General features: G+C 42.3%; 1 protein-coding gene across 1 annotated transcript in view; it reads right to left on the bottom strand.

The window, feature by feature from the left end:
- LEKR1 (leucine, glutamate and lysine rich 1) overlaps positions 1-26,511 on the bottom strand; it is a 265,838-nt gene that overhangs the window by 215,888 nt on the left and 23,439 nt on the right. Inside the window, exons 2-3 of the mRNA XM_077488100.1 lie at positions 17,896-17,976; positions 15,138-15,352 (exon numbers count right to left, since the gene is read on the bottom strand). Coding sequence (XP_077344226.1) covers positions 15,138-15,352; positions 17,896-17,943 — 263 coding nt within the window. The 5' untranslated portion in view covers positions 17,944-17,976. The remainder of the gene's footprint in view (positions 1-15,137; positions 15,353-17,895; positions 17,977-26,511) is intronic.

Consider the following 26,511-nt stretch of genomic DNA (forward strand, 5'->3'; position numbering starts at 1 on the left):
TTTTATATCATTAGAGCTACTCCTACAAATTGACTATATATTATATAACTACTACAATAACCACCTGTAATTCCCAGAATGGATATCAGGGTTCTACCTGACAGAGATTAGAAGAGTTATGCCCTGTACACATGACCAGTTTTCCCGTCAGAATAAACTCTGAAGGTTTTTCCGACGGAATTCCACTGAAACTGTCTTGCGTACACAAGATCACACCAAAGTCCAACCGTCAAGAACGCAGTGATGTACAACACGTACAATGGGACTAAAAAAAGGAAATTCAATAGCCAGTAGCCAATAGCTTCTGTCTCGTACTTGCTTCAGAGCATGCGTCATTTTTGGTCCATCGGAAACCGCATACAGACGAGCGGTTTTTAGAACTATTTCTAGGTCCGTCAGAATTTTCGAAAAAAAAAAGGCACACGATCACGATACACACGATCGGAATATCCGATGAAAAGCTTCCGTCTGACTTTTTCTGTCGTACATTCCGCTCGTGTGTACGTGGCATTAGAACCTTTGATGAGTTGTTCTGCTCACTATGTCCCATTGGGGAAAGTTTCCATCACTTCTTGAGTGGATAGGAAACGGGTAGAGTCACAGATAAAAAAAAAAGTAATGTAAAAACTTTTTTTTTAACACAGCAGCAAAAGGTTAAACCCTCAATTATTATATTTATTACAACATTTGTACCTACTAGAAATAATATCCTCACTTCCTGTGTGGTCACAGCACAGAAAGTTAGCAAAAATCTTTCCAACAGGGACACAGGCAGCAATGAACACTTGATAAAGCATGTAAACCTCACCTATCCTCTCTAAAACTAACAAAAAAAGAAAGGTTTGGCAGGAGTTCCACTTTAATCACCTTTATACATCTCCTGTGGCCCCAACTGTCTTTTAGTTTATGCCAACAAAGGCATGAAACACCTCAAGACAGCTATCATTTTCTGCCTTGCAGCCATCAACTATTGTTTACATGCAAGGAAGACTCCTCCGGGGATATTTCCATCTCAAATAAAGTGGAAAGCTTGAGACATACCCTGAGTGGTGTCATGCCAAGCAAAGTGTGTCACTGCCATTTCACAGGAGATATTGATGCTCTGCCTAGTCAGGCATTGCGGGCTCACTGCACAGCACTGCAGCTCTCAGCCACATAGGTGTGGAACTTTACTTGTGAGGGAGATTTTTAGCTATTGTAATCGCGTCTCATTCAAGAAAAAAAATACGCATAAATGAAAGCATTCTGTTTACATTGCATTGCTCTCTTGCAATATTCATATTTCACAGGAAGATAAACATACTATTCCTTTCAGATAACTGCTGACTGTAGATGGGTAAGCATTCAGATAAAAAAAAGATTTGAGCATGACTCGTGAAAATCTGCACATACAGAGGAAGCAAATCTAAACAACTAGGGATGCACCGATACCATTGTACGAGTACCGATACTTTTTTTTAGTACTCGCCAAAACCAATTATTAATACCTACCGCAACTGTTTTGTTTACACTTTGTCAGCAATGGTACAAAGCACTGAGTTATTTGAAAATTAAAGGGGTTCTGCACTCATAATAATATATTTGCCCATTCTGTTGCCTCTAGACCTTACATTTGATAATGCCACATGTTTTTTTTTTTTTATTAATCTACCTTTTGTAATTCGTAGTTTTTTATTTTCCTCCCCTGCGGCGATGGGCGGTCTCTTGCGGGGATCAGCTTCATTTCCTGCTGAAGCCCGCACTGTCTCCTGGGATCTCGTCCAAGTAATCCCAGGAGACATTGCGGCTAATGCACCCGGAATCTCGCGAGATTTCGGCTAATACACCCTAAATCTCGCGTGATTTCGGCTATTACAGGTTGCTTCAAACCGGGGTCGGCACTGCGGGTAGCCGACAGGGTTGATCGGGAACACAGCCCCACACACAGACCTTCCCCCCAGCCACGGTCTCCTCTTCACTGCAACTGCGGAGATTGGGAAAAGTCACAGTACTGGATAAAGGGCGGGGGCAGAAGCTGCTGGAATTAATGTTTTCCATTAACCAGCAGGTGATTGGTTGCCGGGCAGTCCTAGCAACCAATTACCAGCTTGTTAATGTAAAAAGTTAACTTTGTTAGATCCCACCCTGCACTCCAGTACTGTGACTTCTCCTGTTCTCTGCTATTCACCGGTGTAAGGCAGGAGAGTGGTGTTACCTACACAATGGTGTGAAGGGACAGAGGACACTACAGTTAAGGGGAGGGAGGGATGAAGGGGTCAGAGAACACTACATGGGGGGGGGTGTTAACAGGACGGAGGACATTGCACTGGGAGGGCAGAGAACATTTACAGTGGGGGGTAAAGGGGACAGAGGAATCTGCATGGGGAGGAACAGAGGACACTATAGTGTGGGGGAGGGGTGTGTGTAGGGGACAAGGGACATTGCAAGGGGGGGGCAGAGGACACAAAAGTGTGTGGGGGGTGAAAAGGACAGAGGACACTGCATCGGTGGGGGTGCAGAGGATACTACGGTGCGGGGAGGGTGTGAAGGGGACAAAGGACAGTGCTTGGGGGGGGGGGGGCAGCTGACAAGCTGAACGAATCATCAGTTTTTAAAGGATGTGGTAGACCGCTCCTTAACAACTGATAATTGCTGGCTTTTTTTTTTTTTTTTTTTTTTTGCATTTCAGCTGTCAGTGGGGGAACCCCGCTGACAGCTGAAAGAACCAAGCCTTAAAAGTATTGGTTTTAGGTATTGGAGCATTTAGATTAATACCGTTACTTAGTATCGGCACCGATATCCATATTGGTATCAATGCAACCCTATAAACAATCAATAATATTCTAAAGCATCTGTCAAAAAATCATTCACAATGCAGATTATGGCCATCATCCTGGAGTCCAAAGTGAATGAAACAATATGTATAAAGGCATGGCAACAAAAATAACCTTTTGACTCTGTAAACATATAAAGCCGATTGTCAGGTCACCTGAGACCAGGTGACAGATGCACTCCGTAGGAGTCGGAAGTGCACTGCTAGGTAGTGGACCTTAGGACTGACTGCTGCGGATTGTACCCAGGGAGGCTGTCTAAACGTAACAAAAATGACAATTTTGAGCTTGGGTTTTAACAGTAATGACAGCTTCAAACAAATCGCAAACCAAAAGAAAAACCACACAGGCCCATTAAAGTGGTTGTATACCCCCGATTGTGAGTTTTACCTATAGGTAAGCCTAAAATAAGGCTTACCTATAGGTAGTGGAAATATCTCCTAAACGTGCGCCGTTTAGGAGATATTTACCTTGTAGTGAGCTGGTAATGTCATACGCTGTGAAGAAAATGGACCTCCGTGTGCTGTGACTGGCGGCTCTGTCGACCATGCTTCAGCCAGTCACACAGCCAGAGTCCGAGGGGCGAAGATTGATGTTTCCTACAGCGCGGGCCTCATTTGCAGGTAAGTGCCACATAATGGGCTAGTACAGTATGTGATGCATACTAGCCTATTATGCTTTTACATTGTAGGGTTTGCTGGAAACAAACATGGGTTTTACTTCCTCTTTAATGATACCATAACATAGCCAACAGACTGTGCAAAAAAAAACTCACATTGCAAAGCAGAAATATAATTGGTTATCCAGCACTTCCTGGTCAGAGGTCACCTTGGTCTTTCAGATACATCTTAGGAACTTGATGTCATTTGGCCTACTACAATTTTGACAAGTTGCCTAGATTGGCTGCAAATAGGGGAAATATGCCTGGCAACATTAGTCCCCTAAGAAGTATCTGGATGGAATAGGCAATTAAGTGTGTAGTGCTTTGGATCTGACTTCTATATTATATATATATACCGTATTTTTCGGACTATAAGGCGCACGTAAAAGCCTAAATTTTCTCACAAAATCGACCGTGCGCCTTATAATCCGGTGCGCCTTATATATGACCTGTTGACATCGCTGGAGTTCTTTGGTTAATGCACCCGGAATGATGGCAAGCACCGAATTCGTTTTCTTCACTTGGGCTTTAACAGTATTTGTCAGATGGGCGCGCATGGAGTCACAGATCAATAGGGATGGAGATTCGTGGAAAAAGCCACCCGGTCTCTTACCGTAAACTGACGTACCGTAAACCTCTCTCAGGTTGTTCTACTGCGTGACTGATAGCGATGAGTTTGAAATCCGCTTCGTAAGCATGTCTCTTAACAGGAGCCATTTTTGGGGCAGCGGGTATACCGTAGAAAATGAACGAATGAATGCGCACACCTCCTGACTAAGATGGCCGTAATGCCCAATCCAAGCAGTGCAGCTTCGTGAGCATTACGGCCATCTTAGTCAGGAGGTGTGCGCATTCATTCGTTCATTTTCTACGGTATACCCGCTGCCCCAAAAATGGCTCCTGTTAAGAGACATGCTTACGAAGCGGATTTCAAACTGAAGGCTATCAGTCATGCAGTAGAGCATGGAAATAGAGTAGCTGCGAGAGAATTCAACATTAATGAATCAATGGTACGGAAGTGGAGGAAGCAAGAAGATGCCCTGCGCCAGGTAAAGAAGACCAAACTGAGTTTCCGAGGAAACAAAGCAAGATGGCCACAGTTGGAGGACAAAATTGAACAGTGGGTTATTGAACAGAGAACCGCAGGTAGAAGTGTCTCTACTGTCTCTATTCGACTCAAAGCAACAGCGATCGCACGCGACATGGAGATCAACGACTTTCGAGGAGGTCCCTCTTGGTGCTTCCGTTTCATGAAAAGGCGGAATCTCTCTATCCGCACAAGAACCACTATGTCACAGCAACTGCCAAAGGATTACGAAGAAAAGCTGGCCATTTTCCATACCTACTGCAAGAACAAGATCAATGAACAGAAAATCCGACCAGAGCACATCACCAACATGGACGAGGTCCCCCTTACCTTTGATATCCCTGTAAACCGTACTGTCGAGAGAACAGGGACCAGTACGGTATCTATACGCACTACAGGAAACGAGAAGTCATCCTTCACTGTAGTTCTCGGTTGCCAGGCTAATGGCCAGAAACTACCACCCATGGTAATTTTCAAGAGGAAGACTCTGCCAAAAGAAAAGTTTGCAAAAGTTTGGCATCATCATCAAGGCTAACCCGAAGGGCTGGATGGACGAGGAGAAGATGAGTGAGTGGCTGAGAGAGGTTTACGTCAAGAGACCGGGTGGCTTTTTCCACGAATCTCCATCCCTATTGGTCTGTGACTCCATGCGCGCCCATCTGACAGATACTGTCAAAGCCCAAGTGAAGAAAACTAATTCGGTGCTTGCCATCATTCCGGGTGGATTAACCAAAGAACTGCAGCCACTAGATATAGGTGTCAACAGGTCATTTAAAGTTAAATTGCGAGCTGCGTGGGAGCATTGGATGACAGAAGGCGAACACACATTCACCAACACAGGGAGGCAACGCCGGGCGAGTTACGCCACTATCTGCCAGTGGATCGTGGATGCCTGGGCGAAGGTATCAGTTACCAGTGTAATCCGAGCTTTCAAGAAGTCCGGAATTATCACTGAACAGCTAAGTACCGGTACCGATGACAGCAACGAGACTGACTCGGATACTGATGAGAATGATGAGAGGGATACGGGCGTGCTTGATGCCGAAATTGCCCAATTGTTAAACTCAGACACTGAAGATGAAGAATTTGATGGATTTGCGGGAGAAGAATAAAGTGAAAAAGTGAGTGTCTGGTTTTGTACGGTATTCACCGGTAACTGAACAGTGTTAAGAGTTATTGAAGAATAAAGTGAAAAAGTGAGTGTCTGGTTTTGTATTTAATTGAACAGTGTTAAGAGTTATTGTTATAGACCATTTTATGGTTATTGCTAAAGAGTTGAATAAAATTTGACTTACAGTACCGCATCCGAGTTGTGTTTCATTAAATGCGCCTTATAATCCAGTGCGCCTTATAGTCCGATGCGCCTTATATATGGAAATATCCATTATATCAGCCGGTCGTTGCTAGTGCGCCTTATAATCCGGTGCGCCTTATCGTCCGAAAAATACGGTATATATATACACACATACATATATACATACATACATACATACATACATACATACACACACAGTATCTCACAAAAGTCAGTACATCCCTCAAATTTTTGTAAATATTTTATTATATCTTTTCATGTGACAACACTGAAGAAATTACACTTTTCTACAATGTGAAATAGTGAGTGTACAGCTTATATAACAGTGTAAATTTGCTGTCCCCTCAAAATAATTCAACACACAGACATTAATGTCTAAACTGTTGGCAACAAAAGCGAGAACACCTCTGAGTGAAAATGTCCAAATTGGGCCCAATTAGCCATTTTCCCTCCCCAGTGTCATATGACCCATTAGTGTTACAATGTCTCAGGTGTGAATGGGGAGCAGGTGTGTTAAATTTGGGTAACAATTGTTGGCGCCCTTGGCTCCTCCTCTTCTTCTGATGGACTACCATAGCCAGCCGCTTGCTATGGGGAGAGCATAGTCTGCGTGCGCGCGACCTTTGTGTCTATGGAGCCGTGTACCATATACCCTGTACGCACAGTCGGACTATCCGATGACAAAATCCATCAGATTCTGGCCCAAACTTGTTTAGCATACACACGGTTGCACAAAGTTGTCAGAAAATCTGATCGTTCTGAACGCGGTGACGTAGAACACATACGACAGGACAATAAAGAGTCCAGTAGCCAATAGCTTTCATCTCGTGATTTATTCTGAGCATGCGTGGCACTTTGTGCATTGGACTTGTCTACACACAATCGGCATTTACGCAATCGGATTTTGTTGTCAGAAAATTTGAGCTCCACCTCTCAAACTGTGTGTTGGAAATTCCGACGGAAAAAGTCAGATGGAGCCCACACACGATTGGATTTTCCAACAACATGATCCGATCGCACATTTTCTGTCGTGTGTACGGAGCAATAGACTTACACAGCGGGACTTCCCCCCCCCCCCCCCAACTTCCTCTTTACTGCATCTGATTGACAGCAGCAAGAGCCAATGGCTCCTGTTGCTGCTCAAATGCCGTGTAAAGAGGAAAAAAGGGGAGAATAGATGCAGCTGTGCACAGCTCTGATCTCTTCTCCGCTCTCTTCCCTTTCACACAGGAAAGGGGGGGGGGGGCACAGAGAAACTGAAAGTTTTTTTACCTTAATGCAAAAAATGCAGTAACACTTTAATAGCTATCTTAATATGGTGCTCAGTAAGTTATATATCAGATCAGTGAAGATATTCTCAGATATTTAAGGGCACATGGGATGACTTGGAGAAAATATAAACACAGGGAACAGTGGCACAAATAGTATCATGAGATCCACTGCAGGCAAACTAACTGTGTTTGCGAACTGCGTTTGGGGTGTCGTTAGAAATACATTGACTTCCGCAGCTGTATTTCAACTGTTTAGTAGTTTGCCTGAAACTCAGCTTTAATAAAAGTTGAAAAACACAGCCATACAGACAGTACCACAATGTTTTCACTGCTTTCCTTTTTCAGAAATCATTGTTCAGTAGGGATGAGTGAATCTGAATGGGTTTGATTGCCAGTGGTTCAGCAAATCCAATTTGAAATTCAGCAAATCGCATTAAAATCTAGGAAGGGCAAATCCTGTTAGTAACTCCTGTTTTAGAGCTAATAGGCAAACTACTGTCCATGTACCAATGCAAGAATGTTTAAAAAAAATAAAATAAATACAGCAGGGAAAGGGTCTTTTCTTGCGGCTTTGCAGGCAACACTGAAAATACGCGAATCCTTTAAATTAAACTTCAGACGTGAAAAATAAAAAACGCATATCCTTCTACAGTGTGTATTTAGCTCTATCCAAAAGCACCAATGTTCTTTGCTGTCTCTTCCCTCTGCTATCTGAGTCACTCCTAATGGGTTAAGCCAACACAACAGAATCCCAGTGACAGCCCCACCACCCCCAGCACACAGTAGGGGATTGACAGCCTCAATTGTGTATGTTTCTCTTTGAGCCTGTGTACAGGGGGATTGTGTCCCTTTCCCTCCACTCATGTCTCAGATTACCCAAAGCTCTGTGCTCCAGCTGTGCAGTGTGGGACTTCAAATCTGCTTTTTTTTTTTTTCTTAGAGCTTACTCTAACAATCCTGATCACCAATGTCAACAGGAATGAAAATCAGTATAAATCCAACATTTTAAGATGCTACAAGAAGGTAAATCCTCCAATGAAAATACTTGCTTCAGCTGTCAAAGAGGGGATTTCCTTCACATTGATAAGATATCCTCTCACTTTTTCACTTTCTCTACAAAATAGACACAGTTGATAAAGAACAAACTGAAAACACTCTTCTACTCTATTCAAACTGAAAAAAAGTTTTGACTTTAGATATACTTTGACCCAAAATAAAAGGCCTATCAACATAAAATAAACAAGCAAGGCACCCTCAAAATGGAAAGCCTTGCAGAAAAAAAAAAAGGTTTCCTATTGACAAAGCAGCACCTGAAAGTGATCACTTTAAATCAAGGACAAAAACCCCTTAAAGTTGAACTTTAGGCAAAACTTTTTTTTTCATTTTGGATAGAGTAAGTGAGGGTTATAACCTGTGTCAGATTTATTTTTGCCATCCGTGTTCCATTGTGAATATTTCCCTTCACTTCCTGTCCTGTAGCTAAACAGGAAGTGAAAGAAAATCCTTGTAAATCAAGGGAATTCTTAGTGGACCCCCAGGTCACTAGAACTAGTGTACCCATTAGTGGCGGACATATAGGGGTCGCAGAAGTTGCCATGTCGACCAGGCCCCCTGTATGCCTCGATAAGAGAAGCGGCAAGGGTGGCTGAAATCAAGCTCCCCGATCCTCAGCCGAACTGTAAATCGGCATTGCGGGAGCTCGTCACACTGATTACACCTAAAGTGAAAGCACAGTGTGTGCTGTGCTCTTTGTCTCCCCCTACAGTGCAGTACCCAGCAGGAAGAGCTAGGCAGGGGTAGGGAACCTTGGCTCTCCAGCTGTTTTGAAACTACAAGTTCCAAGAGACATTGCAAGACCCTAACAATCACAGGCATGACTCCTAGAGGCAGAGGCATGATGGGATTTGTAGTTTCAAAACAGCTGGAGAGCCGAGATTCCCTACCCCTGAGCTAAGGTAAAGCGACGCTTAGCTGCCCTAGCGTCGGTTTTCATCCGTCGGACTAGCATACGGATGAGCGGATTTCTCCATAGGAACTGGCTCCGGCATAAAAATTTAAAACATGTTCTATTTCTAAAGTCCATCAGATTTTTGGACAGCAAAGGTCCAATGGATCCCACACACGATCGAATTGTCCAACGGATTCGTTCCGTCTGACCTTCGCTGTTGAAAAGTCTGGTCGTGTATATGCGGCATTAGTCTTTAAGTGGTTAAACTGCCCTCATTTGCAGACCAAAGTTCATTCCTTTGATCTAAAATAATCGAATGATACAAGGTTTCTTTTTATCTCTCAGCGCTGAGCAATGTTGTGATAAACTTTGCCAGCTTTTTTTGACAGCTCTGAGCAGAGAATGGCTCTGCACTTGTTACACGAATCATGGAAATGAAGGATTAGGATCATGAAGGGGGTTGAATCGAGATCGCAATTTTTTAACAATTAATCATGCTGCTCCAAGTTATACTTTAATAATAAAAACAAAACAGAACAAAGCAACACATAGTTTGATTGTGCGAATCTGCAAAAAAAAAAAATTGCCAGGACGGTGAATCTAAATACGGAAGGATTCACCTCAAACCTATAGTAGCAGTGAACCTCAATCTCATCCCTAGTGTTCAGGAATCATGACATTTTTTATTATACCATAAGATGGCTCACTGTTATGGAAAAAAATCTAAAACTTGTAAACTGTTTTGGAAATGGCAAGATCATTTAGTAGATCATGTTAGCTGATCAACAACTGCAGTAGCAGCTCTAGTTGTGGTAACTTAAGATGGCGAGCACTCTCAACCACTAAAAAATGTTTAATGTCTCTCATTAATTGTATGTCATGATAAAGAAGGCCTTCATTATACAACTGAGCAGTAGGGATGAAAGTATCTGTCTGGGTTTGTTTGCACACCATTTGCAAATCTTGCTAGCAGTTTAAAAACTTTGAGGTGGACCCCACTGATGTCTATGGGGGGGCTAATCATGTTAATCAAGTCTGGCCATTTGTAAGGCTACTAAGCCGGCTATTGTTAAACAAAAGCCATGGAAAGCTGGTCATTGTCATTGGGAACATGTACCAATGCCTACATTTAAATAAAATTAATTAAAAAAAAAATGTATCTTTCTCTACACAGAATTGTCACCAATTCCTGTGATATAGGTTTTTACTCTTTTCAGCCAAAAATTTGTGCTTCACAAACATCACAAATCCTGGGTATTTGCCACAAGCCTGTCGTAGAAGCAAACCCAAAATACTACTGAGCAATGTATAGAGGTGATCAATGAAATCTGTTAAGTATATATCGTTAGCTAAGGTTTATGTATTAAATAGCAACAAACCAGAGGACAAGAGACAAGCATTCTTATTACATTCATCTTCAAGCCAGAAAACAAGCAATTCTTTTTTGCTTCTTACAAAAGTGGTTAGGTTCCAGCCACATAACTAAGCATATAAGCATCTCTATCCGTATGAAGGAAGTGTAGATGTAGAGAAGGGAAATAAATAATTTCCTTTAAACCCTCAGGTGCTCTGAGTGTCAAGTAATGATCCCTTCTGCATTAGTAGATTAGTACCCTTTTCACAGCATTATCACCCCCCCCCCCCCAAGTGTTCCCCAACACATTTCCCACTGCCCCCCAACTTACACTATTGTAAAATTAATTGCTTTTATTTTAACTTTTTTTTGGTATTATCATTCTATTCATGGCATTTGCTGTTTCTCTCATAGTTACCAAAGAGGAGTACACAAAGATGAATGCATTTTTATATGCATCAATGCACAGCCCAAGATACCATGGAAGAGATGCCGCCAATTCCATGAAGAGCTAAAGAGTTGCCTTAGTAAATCAATCTTAAAATATGATATATTAAGTAGAACAATAGTATATTAAAGTAGAACAATAGTATATTAAAGTAGAACAATAGTAGAATTTTTATACATCTGTGTAGATCTATGTAAAACAAACAGACTCTTTTCCATAATGCTACAAAGCTTGTTTGTAAACTCCAGTGTGGTTCTACATTCATCTTCATATTAACAATAGTGAACCTTACCGACTGACCTTCGAAATGCAAACCAGCTCCACCTGCTTTTGTGGCTGCTCAGATGATGGCACCGAACTCCACAGCTGGTGGAGTTGCCCACTACTAGCCCGTTTTCTAGACTCGTTTTGGGCTGAAATCTTCCAAAACCTCTCCACCTTTAGTTCCTGACCCAGCCACGGCCTTACTCAACAAAAAAAAACCTCAATGTGACCCTATTACAATTCTCCTGCAGGTTACAATGGCTGCAAAGCAAACAATCGCAAAGGCTTGGAAAACCTCCAATCTCAATGTCGCAGAAAACAGAAATAGATTAACTAGGGCCATGATACACACCAAGGTTAAAGTGGTCCTTCTTGAAGGGATCAAAAAGCATGCACATTTGTGAAAACCTTGTGTTAATCATGACCTGCCTGTTGACTTCTATAACTCCTTGCTTTCCCTCCTAAATGGTCTCAACACCCCCCAATTAGTCTCAACTTAACTTCTGACAGCTTACGGGTAATGGCTCCCTAATCTCCCTTCATACCCCCCCTCCCTCCCCCGGATGCCTACCTCTACTTTCTGCTTCCTATCCCATCCTACCCGTTCTTTTCTACCTCCCTCCCTCCTTTTTTTTCTCCCTCACTCTTCTCTATATTTCTTAACGCTAGTCTTGTGAGTCCTTCTTATTAGCATTGTCCTGCCTGTTTGTCGAGAACTGATGTGACACCAGCCACACAATGTTTACCACATTAACCCCCACACCTAACAGTACTTGGTAACTACTATCCTTCCCTCTCTTCCTTCTATTCCCAGATCCTCAAATTTTCTGCATTGTCCCTGACAACATCTACCAGCACAAAACCTAAAGTACCTTTAAGTCACGATATATCATTGAGCACTTGTGCCACTTTGCATACGCGCACACTGTGCCCCCCTCCAATCCTTATTTATGTACTTACTACATTTGTGTTTTGTTAGTGTGGGCTGCGTCCCAGTCATTGTACTATAATCTTACATACTTTACCCTACCCCTTGTTCCTAGGGGATGACTCACTTTTATCTCTTTGCCATGTAAGCTTTGTTCCTTTCCTCAATAAAAAATGTTTTGAACCACAAATTGCAAACCAGCTGATTTCCTTCACTGGAGATGCCCAATAAGCTCTGCTACAGTCAGTTCTAAATATACATTAAAACTAATAGGCAACGAGCAGCTTAAGTGATTATTCTAGCAAAAAGGGCTAACAGCCTTACTACTTGATGGCAGTAAGGCTAGCCCCCTGCTATTGCAAATTAATCTACACAAACGTGTTACTGGGAAAGTCAATGATTTAAGAATACTGAGTAAATTGAACGTCTGGAATCAAATGTATTCTTAGTTACAAAAATAGAATTTTTATACTTACTATGAAATCATTTTTTTGTAGTCAATTGAGGGACACAGGAATGTCAGGTCATACTGCTACCTAAAAAAAATGACACTGGGACACAAAAAAAATAAAAATGCAGGCCAGTCCCAGGACAACCCCTGCTCTGCCTCAGGGATGTGCCCCATGTCCCCAATTCCTACTTTCATGACCATTAAGGAATATAGAAATTCAGACAGGGTTGATCCAATTGGGGGGGGGGGGGGGGGTTAGTAGGCAACACAGAAATAATTGCTAACAAGTTGAGGAGAGAATTTAGGACTGCCTTCAGTCCACAAGCTGCCAGAAGGACTAAACCCTGAATCTAAACCAGATTAGGCTCAGCAGCATAACAATAAAGGAACCGGCCAACATGACCAGAGGAAGGACATGGAGATTCAACATGATGCTGAAGACCTAAGAAGGTCACGACCCGATGGAATGACTCCAAGTGACTCCAAACGACTCCAAGTGGATTGAGCCAGTGTCTTGTCGAATATTGTCCCCCGTCGGATAGTGTCTGCCCTGTACTGCCCTTGCGCAGTACGGAGGACAAGGAGACACTGAAGGTCTCGGAAGATGAACGGCGCCTGCGCATTGAGTCCAGGTTCAAGCCCCACCATCCAAGTGGACATAGAGTTAGAATAAAAAATTGCTGAGCGAAGCGAGGCCATGCCCGAAGCGTGGCAAGTGAAGCAAGGCCGCGAGGGGCCCTCTTACTAAGTGCTGTTTAACATCATCTACTGTATGTCCACTTTCATGGTGGGGCTTGAACCTGGACTCAGGGCACAAGGTACTATTAAGTGCGCAGGCGCCGTTCATCTTCGGAGACTTTCGGCGTCTCCTTGTCCTCCGTACTGCGCAAGCGCTGCGCCTGCGCAGTACGGGGTGGACACTTTTCGATGGGGGGACAGTTCTCGTCAGAACACCGGAACTAATGGGAAGGTAATCAACTAAAACTCCACTAAAACAGGTGAAACCATAACTAATTCCTGAAAAGGAACAGAAGACCACAACATATGGTCACCTGAAAAAAAGGTGGGCAGCCCCTAAAAGAAGAGATCCCAAGAAGGAACCTAGAACCAGACAGTTCCAGGTGATGAAGACCAGCTGGTCTACAAGGCAGGTCCCAAGGTTTCTGCATACCTTACAGAATTAAAGGGTTGAGAGCTCTAAAACTAATAAGGTTGCATGACTTAACAACAAGGTGAGATTTACCAATGAAACCCTAAATTGGCAAATGCACGAAGGGAAGTACCTCTAGAAAGCCCAAAGAAGTCAGGTATTCAATCCCATGAAGTCGATGTAACTAAAGGGATAGAATGTATGGGGAGCACCCCCAAAAGGGCAGGCAAGGATGAAGGAGATTCCTTAACCCAAGACTGGTAAGATAAGGATCACCAGATGAAACTGAAGATGAAGCTACATATCCTCTCCAACACCCAAGGTGTCCAGGGAAAGTGCCCAGATAAATCCTATGTACTATTAAGGGCTTTATATGTCCCAAGGTCAGGGTTTTTTTCTGAGGGAAAAAATGGTAGCCGGATGTGTCACAGCTCCAGACACTGATGTGACACATGGACTGGAGCAAAGGGCCCAAGCTTTGGGAGAGCCTAAGGAGACTAGGGAAGGTCCATTAATTTGTGCAGTAGCAAAGGGGGAATAAAAAGAAGTAACTGATGGGGGCACAAGAGGCAAAGGATTATCTTGTGAGCCCAAGGAGAGAAGCAAACTAACCAAGGATTTGCCAGGGTTCAAAGCCAGCCCCTGAGATGCTTTAGAGATAGTCACAGTGACTTTTGACCCAGCCTGTTCTTGCCCTGGGAAAGTCATAGATAGACTCTACAAGGATGGAGCTGAAGTGTACTTAAGCCTCTCTGTGGTGAAATCAAGGGGTAGTGAGAAATTTTAAGGGTACCCAGTGGTGCAATAGTGACATAGCTCCTGTATCTCAAGAATTCAGAGACAGGGTCAAGTAAAGAAACCCATAGCAACTAGAAAAATCAAATCAACTGCTTCCATAAGTCAGAAACTGTTAATGAAAACAATCCACTTTGACCGTAGCCACGCAATGTATTTGTATGAATTCTGGAATGCATCAACATGTCACTGTAAATTATTTCAAATCAATTTCCAATGAAGTATCTTTCGGAAAACAGGATTATAAATGGTGAAGTACAATTACACATGGTGGCTGAATTCAGTATATCAATTAATGCATTACTCACGCAACACTAAATATCAGTCAATAAAGCAATATTGAACTAGTGTTTAATTCCCTTTGCCATGTGCTCGGCACTGTGCCATAGAAGATCCAGTGACCTTTTCTCACACAGACACACAGACACACAATAGCTTTTGCAAGATTGAGACTTTGTGACTACTATATATTAGCCTGGAAGGGATGGGTGGTAAAAAGATTTAATTAACAAACTTGCATGTATTCAGCTGTAAGCTCCAACTGACAGTCTGCTCTTGGCAGGCTACGGAACTGATATTTTTCCACATTTTTGCTTTGAACTACAATAATGAGTGTGTTCAAATTAAAAAATAAAAATGAAGAGCGTGTTCTGACCTTTGGGTTTTGGATTTGCTGTCAGCCTTGCTTTGTTCATGCTCTTGGCTGAGAGAATGAAGTTCTTCTTGAAGGCGTTTCTCGCGCTCCACACTTGTTTGATAGAACTGCAGTTCTTTTTCCAAGGCCTTCACTTTGTCTTCCAAAAGCTTGAACTCATGCAGTATTAGATAACTGACACCACAGTATTTGCAGACAGTCTCATCCCGTGGCATCTGGGTGACAGAGAAAGGAATGAATAGTCAAAACACCCCAGTTCTTAGCAGGGCAAAGCTGTAGAGGTAATTATATATTATCCAGCATAATAAATAAACAATGGAAGGAATAAAGGACAAAGTGCATATAACAGTAATTTATTGTAATCATATTTCACCATACTGAAGCCATGCTAGTGTAAGATAGATTTTAGAAAGTTGCTACGAGTACTGCATGCTCTCTTATTAAATATGCTTATGTTTCATCTCAGCATACAACCATATTTTAGACTTGCCTTGCAATAGTGTAGTAGTACCTGGGTGACAGACCATGAATTTTGGGTAAGGCCAAAGAATAAAGGATGATGCTGGATTAATGATTTGTGAATCCTCCAACAATTTAATTACTATCAGAGAAACAGTAGATAAAATAATAGATAAAGATACACAGCAAGCTTAAAATGTTTTAGGAAATACAATAAGCTAAGATCATCCATACTGAAGTAGCTCAGGTGCACAAATTATCATTCAGCCTGGTTCACTATGTATTGTATCACTTTAGGTCTATCTTTATTTTACAACAAAACTAGAAGAGAAACTTTTCAATTAGAGAAATGTCTGTAACATAAGAGGTCTTTTGTTGTGAAGCTGTTTGTTCCAGTCTTTGCTTATGGAGACATTATAAAATGCCTCTGGTCCCTGGGATGAACCTGCATTTATGGCCAAACTATTTTTGTTATTTACTTGCCTTTTGTTAATGGAAAATACAAAATGTACCCGGGAACGATGGATATATGATCTACTATTCCGAAAACGCAAAAAATGAATGCCGCGGGATTAAACATGAAAACCATTGTTGACTTTATTGAAAATAGGGGACAACATGAGCTGTTATGAGAGGTTATCATTAGAGGAACACAGTGTTCATGCGCTGCCACTTTTTCAAATAAGTACACTTCTACTGAACTGTCCGTTCCAGAATATATAATCCGATGCACTGATCCAAAAGCTAAAATTAATGTTAACACTGTGCGGTCTTTTCTTAAAACGTTCACCAGTTTTCTCACTGTTTCTTGTTATATTTGAAGAGTCAATGACATATATATTAGGGTGGCCCAAAAGTTAGTTTTTATTCTCAGTTTCAGGCATGTATCCCTTTAAAATTATATGCAGTTCAACCCTAATGAACAGGTTCTACACAGTTGAGCAAAAAAAAAAAAAAAAACACGTTATTAAACATCTGAGAGTGAACCCCGGGGATCAAGCTCAAATCCTCAGAGTGAACAAAAGCGGTATTAGTTATATTTTAATATTGTATATGAAAAAGCATGGAACTCAACAATCCTTATCTGAAGAAAACAATACCAGTGCTGTGATTGGAGTATTCTTTATAGCCACTTGTACTACAAACAAGCAGTTATCCATTTTCTCAACCCTGGAGTTTGTGTAGCCTTAAAACAAACACTTTATAGAACATCAGAGATGAACATTAAGAAAGCTTCAACCTTATTATCAATGAGAAAATTCTTAAATCTAAGAAATAGACCATGAAACCAAGCAACGGAGCTTGGCATAATCAAAAAAAGTGGGCGTCCCACCAGTCATAGTTGTAAGTTAACCATAGGAAAACAAAGTTCACTGGAAAAATCAGAAATTTTGTGTGAAAAAAAAAAAATGGAAAATGGCACGTAAAACTAGCCTGGGCAGAAGTCACCAAAATAAAGATGTTGGGATTTGTTTCACAAAATACACTTACCTTTTGAACCACTTGTCAAAATAACAACACTTTTTTAACTATATAGTAGTATATCCTTCTAGTAATTAGAGTTTCCTTTTTTTCATTAAAAAAAATATGCAGAGCTAAATGCACGAGAAATGAGGTAAGAGAATCATTAACCATGCTGATAGAAATGTTAAACTTGGTGGGCCCGTAGCAATCAATAAAGTTTCATCCTTTAGGTTCAGAACAATGTAAAGTGAATATTTCCTTTGCCCATTCAGTGGAAACCAAGAGGATCACTTAACTGCTTGCCTGCCCAGCTGAACATACCTTTCCTTCACTCCCCAGTCATTGAAACAGACATAACTACCACTTTCAGGTATCGGCATACTAACTTCCCTTCTTACTGCATGACAGCATTGGTTCTTGAATACTGGCTACAGAAACACCCAGCACTATCACATAGGGGCAGAAAGAAAGTCCTCAGCCACGATAAGGATATAGGGCTTCCTCCCTTTGCTTGTGGCAGCCATACAAAGTGGTCGGGAGAGAAAAGAAGATAATTAAAAGTAGAGAGGAAGAGCGGCAGTAAGTGGAACCTCTTGCTTTGCAAGCTGATAAAAAAGCACAGGCTGGTAGGTCTTCAGGTTATCTTTGATGCATATGTCTAACAAGCAGAAAAAGCACAAAGAGATAGGGTATCGCAGATGTGGGTGAATGGTGAATAAGAACTCAGGGCTTAATTAGGCTTTAACTCTAATCTTTAATCTTTTAACTGTTAAAAAGTAAAAGGCAGGATTAGAAGAATGTATAGCTAAAACAGAAATGCCCTTTAATGTATTACCATCTGAATTTCCTCTGGTAATGGATGCACAGGCGTATGTTTTTCCATGTTGTCAAATTATTCTTCAAGTGAACCTGCAATCTAGAGACAAAACACTCAGGTTAGAATTGTAGGCTGAATCAAGCAGACTGATTTTTTTTTTTTAACTCTCTCTTCTTATGAAACCAGATTACTTTGCCAATGTCTGAAAAAAAAAATGTCAATGTGTACACAATAAAACAAAGAATATATATATATATATATATATATATATATATATATATATATATATACACACACACACACACACACACACACACACTGGGGAGCAGACAGAAAGCGCAATTATAAAGCTAAACGATCAACAAGCAAACATGCAACATGGCACAATTACACAATATTTTTTTTATATACATGCATGTCTCTTTTTATTATTATTAAACAATATCTTGCATCTTCATGAATAATTAGGATCCCAGTAAGTGTGCCTGCATTGCTGTACGATTAGAGGAGGCTGATTTTAAGGTGCCTATACTAGTTCTACGTAAAAAATACATTTATGTACTTTTATTGAATACATAACTGGTAACTAGTTGTAGCCAATAAGAAAGCTGGATGTAACCCACATCCAGCATCTGCACTGCATCTGGTGAACAACAAAAGTAAACAGGACCTGCAGAGTCAGCACCCTCAGAAAGTACCACAACATAAAGCAAAGGCTTTGCTAAGCAGTTATGCATGTCAAACTATTTGGTTTTGCATCCAGACCAGATGTATTGGACTGCTGGTGTTAGGAACACACAGTAATTCCTTTTAATACCAGCACATACAGTCTTATGCTGCAAAAAATGCATGATTTATATTGGTTGCCTCTTGTTTTCTTTATATTTCTCTCAATGTCTACAGACAGCTTATAACACGGCAGATATCTTTGTGGTATAAAACCAGATTTCTTTAAATGGAAACATGCTGCCCTAGTATGGCGCAACAGACCTTATTTAGCACATAGAAAGAATGAACTCCACAATTAATATTACGTGTGATAATATTTTTTGATAGATCAAAGAGCACAGCTGATAAGACTAAAGACTAAGAACTAAATCTGTCCGTGGTTAATAAGCTCTTGCCAGGCTGGTCTTCTCTGGCACTGACAGGTCAATTCTTGCTGTTGTGCCATCTTGGCTGGCACTTCTTCTGGATTGGAGCCTGGCCATTGGGCAGACATCTTGCATACTGTCCTCCTGCCACATGGCTCCATTCTTGTTGCCTTACATACAGCATGTCAGGAGTGAATTGGTTGTGTACATTGCACTGAACCTTAGTTCAGCTTTAACATATGAAACTTTCCTATTGCAATTCGCGAAAATTGTAAGAAAAGCCAAAATTTAGTCAAAATCACTTTAGCTTTTAATCCCTTATAAGCAGGACGTTTTGTGAAACACTGCAATTCAAGATAAATCAGAAGGCTTCCTGCTAAATAAAATCAAGTCATTAGTCGCTAAGAGCCTGGGAATTGGCCCATGGGAAGCTTAGGAACTCATGGGTCATCTCATGTATTCTGTCAGAATGAGCCATTGGGGAGTGATATGATTCTGTGAACAGACATGAGAGAGCTTAGCTGCCACATATGCAGTCCCAGGGAGGCTCAGAAAATTCCCTCTTAATGATATCGTAAAAATAAAGTGACAGATGAGGGAGAACATGTATGCTTTACACTTGTGCACCAAGCAAATTGGGTGCCTTTTCACTAAAGGTTAGTTTACACTTGCTTCCAAACGTGGCTTCAGGCACACTTTGTTAAAGCCCTCTTAACTACAGTCAAAGCTCCTGTCACTAAATAAAATAGGTATCTTACAGTCCTGTTTACACCTTGCGTTTACTGTGCTTTGCTGCGGCTTCACTTCAAAAATGATACCCCATGTCGCTTTAGTGGTGCTTCAAAAGCATCTTTAAAGCCTTCATAGAAGTCTATTACAAAGCTCGCTTGAAGCACCACCAGAGCATCATGAAAGCACCAATGGAGCATCAGAAACAATTAAAAAAAATGTATTAAAAAATGTAAAAAAAAAAAGCATGTTGAATTGGTATGCGCTGTGTGTTGAAGCCAAGACAAAATGTACATGAGGCTTTACTGTAAGCTAGCAGGTGTTTTTTCATATCTGCTTGGAGATCAGTTTTACATCTAGGGCTGAAACAACTAATCGACATAATCGATTATGAAAATTGTTGTCATGTTAGTAATCAATGGTTGGTCAGCCGATTAGTTGGCCTGCATATAGAATGCATTATTTGTTCACATATCATAAAATATGGTGCAGCAAACATACAGCTCAGTACACAATCCATACATGTCAGTAAGTGCCCGAGAGCTTGTGAATGTGAATGTGTGAAAATCCATACCTCATAGGACATGTTGTCCTGGGCAGGAGAAGAAAGTGAGTGATTCTAAAGGCAGGAGGAGCCAGAAGCGTTTTACAGTATAAAACAAACCCCTTATATCTGCTGGTTTTGTACTATAAATGGCTATTTTATTTATTTTTTTAGCCTCACCACGATGAGTAAAAAATAAATAAGTAAATAAAAGTAAGTATGCTGCTGCTACTAAATGTCTTATGCTGTCCATACAAGTATTGATTTTTGGACCAGAATTTTCCTACAAAAACTCTTTGTACATTCGATGAATGGTTGCATGTCATTCCAATTTTTCAAATTAAATGTAATTTTGGTACCATATACACTGCCTGAAAATTTGTTTGATCAAGAAAAGTTTTCTATTCTGCTCCTTTAAAAGTGAACGACGATTTGACCCCACTAACGATTAGAAAAATCAAACAAACGTTCTTGAAACAAACATTTTCAAAGGTAAAAATTTGTTCATGTATGGCCAGCAAAAGTGACATCAGCTTGTATCAAGAAACCTGCCTATGACAAGGAAGTCTGTCATGCATAACATTATATTACAGTCCTGTCTGAAAATCTGCAAAAAAAAAAAATGTGTCTTAGGTCTTAAGTTTTTTTTTTTTTAATACATTTTTTATTTCTTATGTAGCAGATTCAACCTCTAAAGTGCTGCATATACTATAAAGCCCCGTACACACTATCAGTTTTTCTGCTGAGTTTTTCCTTCAGATTTACCAAAACCATATAATATGAGGTCAAATCTTAGGAGTTTCAATTGGTATGCAATCAGGCAGGCCCTTGGTTTTGGTAAACCTGAATGAAAATCTCAGCAGAAAAACTGATAGTGTGTATGGGGCTTTATAGTATATGCAGCGCCTTAAACAAGTATTCATACCCCCTGAAATTTTCCAAAATGTTTCATGTTATGCCCTGTACACACGGTCAGACTTTCCGACGACAAAATCCGTCAGATTTTTTCTGACAGATTTTGGCCCAAACTTGTCTTGTATACACACGGTCGCACAAAGTTGTCGGTAAATCCAAACGTTCTGAACGCGGTGACGCAGAACACGTACGATGAGACTATAAACGGGCCAGTAGCCAATAGCTTTCTTCTCGTAATTTATTCTGAGCATACGTGGCACTTTGTCCGTCGGAATTGTCTACACACGATCGGAATTTAAAAGATCGGATTTTGTTGTCGGAAAATTTTAGATCCAGCTCTCAAACTTTGTGTGTCGGAAATTCAGATGGAAAAAGTCTGATGGAGCCCCACACTGTTCAGGGTGATGTGCAGGGTTAGTTTTTCACAGCACAAAGCATTTTGCTTTTAGGCCAAAAAGTTCAAGTTTGCTCAATTTTCTCATCTGACCAGAGATCCTTCTTCCACATGTTTGCCGTGTACCCCACATGGCTTGTCGCAAACTGCAAACAGGACTTCCTATGACTTTCTTTCAACAATGGCTTTCTTCTTGTCACTCTTCCATAAAGGTTAGATTTGTGGAGTGCACGACTAATCTCCCACTTGAGCTGTGAATCTCTGCAGCTCCTCCAGAGTTACCATGGACATCTTGACTGCTTCTCCGATTAAGGCTCTCCTTGTCTGGCCTTTCAGTTTAGGTGGACAGCCATGTCTTGATAGGTTTGCACTTGTGCCATACTCTTTCCATTTTCGAATGATGGATTGAACAGTGCTCAATGAGATGTTCAAAGCTTGGGATATTTTTTTTATTTATTTTTTTTATAACCTAAACCTGCTTAAGACCCCTTTCACACTGAGGCATTTTTCAGGTGCTTTTAGGCTAAAAATATCACCTGTAAAGCGCATTAAAAACGCCTTCCCTGGGTGCTTTCACACTGGAGCACTGTGCTGGCAGGATGTTAAAGTCCTGCAAGCAGCATCTTTGGGGCGGTGAAGGAGCACTGTATACACTGCTCCTGCCCATTGAAATGAATGGGCACTGCTGCCAAAGCGCCTGCAAAGCGATTTGGTAGCAGCGATACACGGGCACATTTAACCCTTTATTTGGGCCATTAGCGAGGGTTAAAAACGCCCCAGTAGCGGTCAAACAGCACCGCTAAAGCAATGGTAAAGTGCCACTAAAACTAGCAGGGTTTTATCGTCAACGCCTGCCCGCCACAGTGTGAAAGCAGCCTTAAACTTCTCCATAACTTAGTCCCTGACCTGTCTGGTGTTTTCCTTGGCCTTCATGATTCTGTTTGTTCACTAAGGTTCTCTAACAAACCTCTGAGGGATTCACAGAACAGCTGTATTTCTACTAAGTTTAAATTACACACAGGTGGATTTTGCTTACTAAATAGGCGCCTTTTGAAGGCAATTGGTTCCACTAGATTTTAGTTAGGGGTATCAGAGTAAAGGGGGCTGAATACAAGTGCATGCCACCCTTTTCATATCTTTATTTGTAAAAAATTTGGAAAGTCATTAATAATTTTCCTTCCACTTCACAATTATGTGCCACTTTGTATTGGTATATCACATAAATTCCCAATAAAATACATTTACGTTTTTGGTTGCAACATGACAAAATGTGGAAAATGTCAAGAGGTATGAATACTTTTTCAAGGCACTGTACTATAATATATATATATATATATATATATATATATATATATATATATATATATATATATATATATATATCTTCTGCCTGTTGTTCTCAGAGTGGATTCAATATTTTGTTGGTTATTTATATTTACCACTGCATAGAGATATATGCATGCATTTTTTATTTTTTTTTGTTTAATTCTGTTTATTGGTTTTTCCAAACAGGTAAGTGAGTTCCAAAAACAACCTTCAGCATTCCCTGGCTAGAAAAAAAATACAAACTTATAAACTGTTTGGGTCCTTTCACACGGGGCGGATCAGTTCTGATCCGCCCCGTGGATGTCCGTTTGCTCAGCGGGGATCACTCCGCCGATCCCCGCTGAGCAGGGAGATGACAGGTCTGTCTCCGCACACTGTGCAGGGACGGACCTGTCACAGCGCCGCTCTCCCCTATGGGAGATCGGATGACGACGGACCGCAGTGCCTGTCGTCACCCGATCCGATCCGCAGACGGATGGAAAAATAGCTTTTTCCTCCGTCACACTTTTTCGGATCGGAGCGGGTCGGATGTCAGCGGACATGTCACCGCTGACATCCGACGCTCCATAGAGCTCTATGGAGCACCCGTTCAGGTCCGCCTGAAAAACTGACAGGCGGGCCTGAACGGGACGTTAGTGTGAAAGGGGCCTTACCCAACAACAGGTTATTTACCTAAACAGTACTAATAGTGACACAAAAGAAAAAACAAAACAAAAAAACAAAAACAGAAAAGAAAAAGAAAAGTTATGGAAGGAGAATGTGTTACCCTTCTTCAATAGGGGTGAGGTTTCCCGAGAGGGAACCTTGGTACTAGGCCTATAATACTAGGGGATTCAAACATAGGGGTATCATGAAGGCCTTACCAGGTGTTAGCATAGAGAGAGTAGTTAACCACTTAATAACCGACCTATAGCCAAATGACGGCTACAGGCCGGTTTGTTATCTGTGGGAGGCCGTCATATGACGTCCTCCCGGAGAATCGTTCGTGCGCGCCCCCTCGGGCGCGCACACCGGAACATCCGTGCTCGCCGGGTTCACGGGACCCGGCGCAACACGGATCGCGGTAAAGGACCAATAGCAGCGGTCCTTTACCACGTGATCGCTCCGTCCAATGACGGAGCGATCACAAAATGTAAACAAAAAACGTCATGGGTCATGCAAAGTTCACTTCTCTCCTCTCCTCACACCGATGCAGCGTGAGAGGAGAGAAGAGCTACATAGTTAAACGTGAGTGGGAAAAACAGTGCCCAGCAGTGCCCCAGCAGTGCCCAGCAGTGCCCTAGCAGTGCCCTAGCAGTGCCCCAGCAGTGCCCAGCAGTGCCACAACAGGGATCAGCAGTGCCACAACAGTGCCATCTGTCACCTCTGTGCCATCTGTCACCTCTGTGCCACCTGTGCCACACCTGTGCCACCCCTGTGCCACCAGATCCACACCAGTGCCACACCAGTGCCACCTGTGCCCATCAGTGCCACCTGTGCCCATCAGTGCCACATCAGTGCCGCCTGTGCCCCACCAGTGCCCCACCAGTGCCGCCTGTGCCCGCCAGTGCCGCCTGTGCCCCGCCAGTGCCATCTGTGTGCTAGTCAGTGCCACCAGAGCCACACCAGTGCAACCAAAGCCACTATAGTGACATCAGTGCCGCCTGTGCCCACCAGTGCCATCTGTGTGCCCACCAGTGCCATCTGTGTGCTAATCAGTGCCACCAGAGCCACACCAGTGCAACCAAAGCCACTATAGTGCCCAGTGCAGCCTGTGTCCACCAGTGCCGCCTGTGTCCACCAGTGCCGCCTGTGTCCACCAGTGCCACCTGTGCCCACCAGTGCAGCCTCACCAGCCACCAGTATGGCAAAAAAATATTTTACTAGCGAGGAGGCCTACCAGCTTCTAAGTATAACCGATGAGAGCAGCGCGGAGCTCTCTGATTCTCTGTCCAATTCGGATTCTGCCTATGAACCCGTTACAAGCAGCGGGTCTGATACTGAATCAGAAGAGGAATATGTGCCCGTGAAAAGAATGCGTTCTGGCGTGGAGCAGCAGCCTACTACCAGCAGCGCAGTGCCGTCCACCTCGAGAGCAGTGCCGTCCACCTCGAGAGCAGTGCCGTCCACCTCGAGAGCAGTGCCGTCCACCCCGAGAGCAGTGCCGTCCACCCCGAGAGCAGTCCCGAGAGCAGTGCCGTCCACCTCGAATAGGGGCCATGCCAGCCTTCCCTATGCCCTTCAACACCCCCTGTGGCTGCCCTCTAATTCCGGAGAAGCAAATATCCCCCCCCTTCACCGCCCAGCCAGGTGTCCAGGTGAACACCGATGATTTTTCAATGCTAGATTTTTTTCATTTGGCTTTCACCGAAGACTTACTATCATCCATTGTGGCCCAGTGCAACCTCTACGCACAGCAGCACATAGTAAGCAACCCTGGCTCTAGTTATGCCCGTCCCTTTCAGTGGAGAGAACTAACTGTAGAGGAATTCAAAATTTTCTTAGGCCTAACATTTTCTATGGGACTTTAAAAAAAAAAAAAACAATTGTACTCCTATTGGTCTACCAAACCTGTCCACCACATGCCACTCTTCTCATCCCTTATGCCAAGATCACGATACGTAATGATTATGCGGTTCCTCCACTACAATGACAACACCCAGTGCCTTCCCCGAAATGACCCAGCTTTTGACAAACTATTTAAAATTCGGCCACTCCTAAATTATTTCTCTGAAAAAGTTCCCCAATTATATACCCCCCGAACAGAATATTTCCGTGGATGAGTCCCTTGTAAAATTCTCAGGCAGGCTTGGCATCAAACAGTTTATCCCCAGCAAAAGGGCCCGATATGGGGTTAAAATGTACAAACTTTGTGACCGAGCCACGGGATACATCTACTCCTTCCTTGTGTACGAAGGAAAGGACTCCCAACTGCACCCCCCTGAATGCCCAGAGTACATTGGAGCCAGCGGAAGAGTGGTCTGGCATCTTGTCTATCCACTCCTTGGAAAGGGATACCATCTTTATGTGGATAATTTTTATACGAGCTTGCCCCTCTTCCGCAATCTTCACCGGAGAGACACCCCAGCATGTGGTACAGTGAGAGCCAATAGAAAGGGCTTCCCGCAAAAACTCGTCAATGAAAAGCTACAACGAGGGGAGACGGCATCTTTGCGGAACCAGGAGCTATTGGCTGTCAAGTGGAGGGACAAACGAAACGTCCACATGCTGACGACAATACATAATGACACCTACATAGAAGTCTCCAGAAGAAACGGCCCAATCCAGAAACCAGCCTGCATCTATGATTACAATTTGTTTATGGGAGGAGTGGACTTTAACGATCAGATGATTGAACCATACCTTCCCACAAGAAAATCCCGCCACTGGTATAAAAAAGTGTCCATTTATCTTTTCAGTTTGGCCATGTATAACACTTATGTCCTTTACCAAAAATCTACAGAGAACCCTGTATCCTATTTGCACTACCAAGAAGAAGTTATTTCCGCCCTTTTGTACCCTGAAGGCCCACCAGAAACTATTCGCTCTGATTGTGTGAGCAGACTCCACGAACGCCACTTTCCTGACAAAATCCCCCCCAGTGAAACAGGCTGCAGACGTCAGAAAAAATGCCGGGTGTGCTCCAGAAGAGG

The sequence above is a fragment of the Lithobates pipiens genome, unplaced genomic scaffold, assembly GCF_037356315.1.
Source record: "Lithobates pipiens isolate NorthernLeopardFrog02 unplaced genomic scaffold, aLitPip1_a1.2 Scaffold_18, whole genome shotgun sequence".
Classification (NCBI taxonomy): Eukaryota; Metazoa; Chordata; class Amphibia; order Anura; family Ranidae; genus Lithobates; species Lithobates pipiens.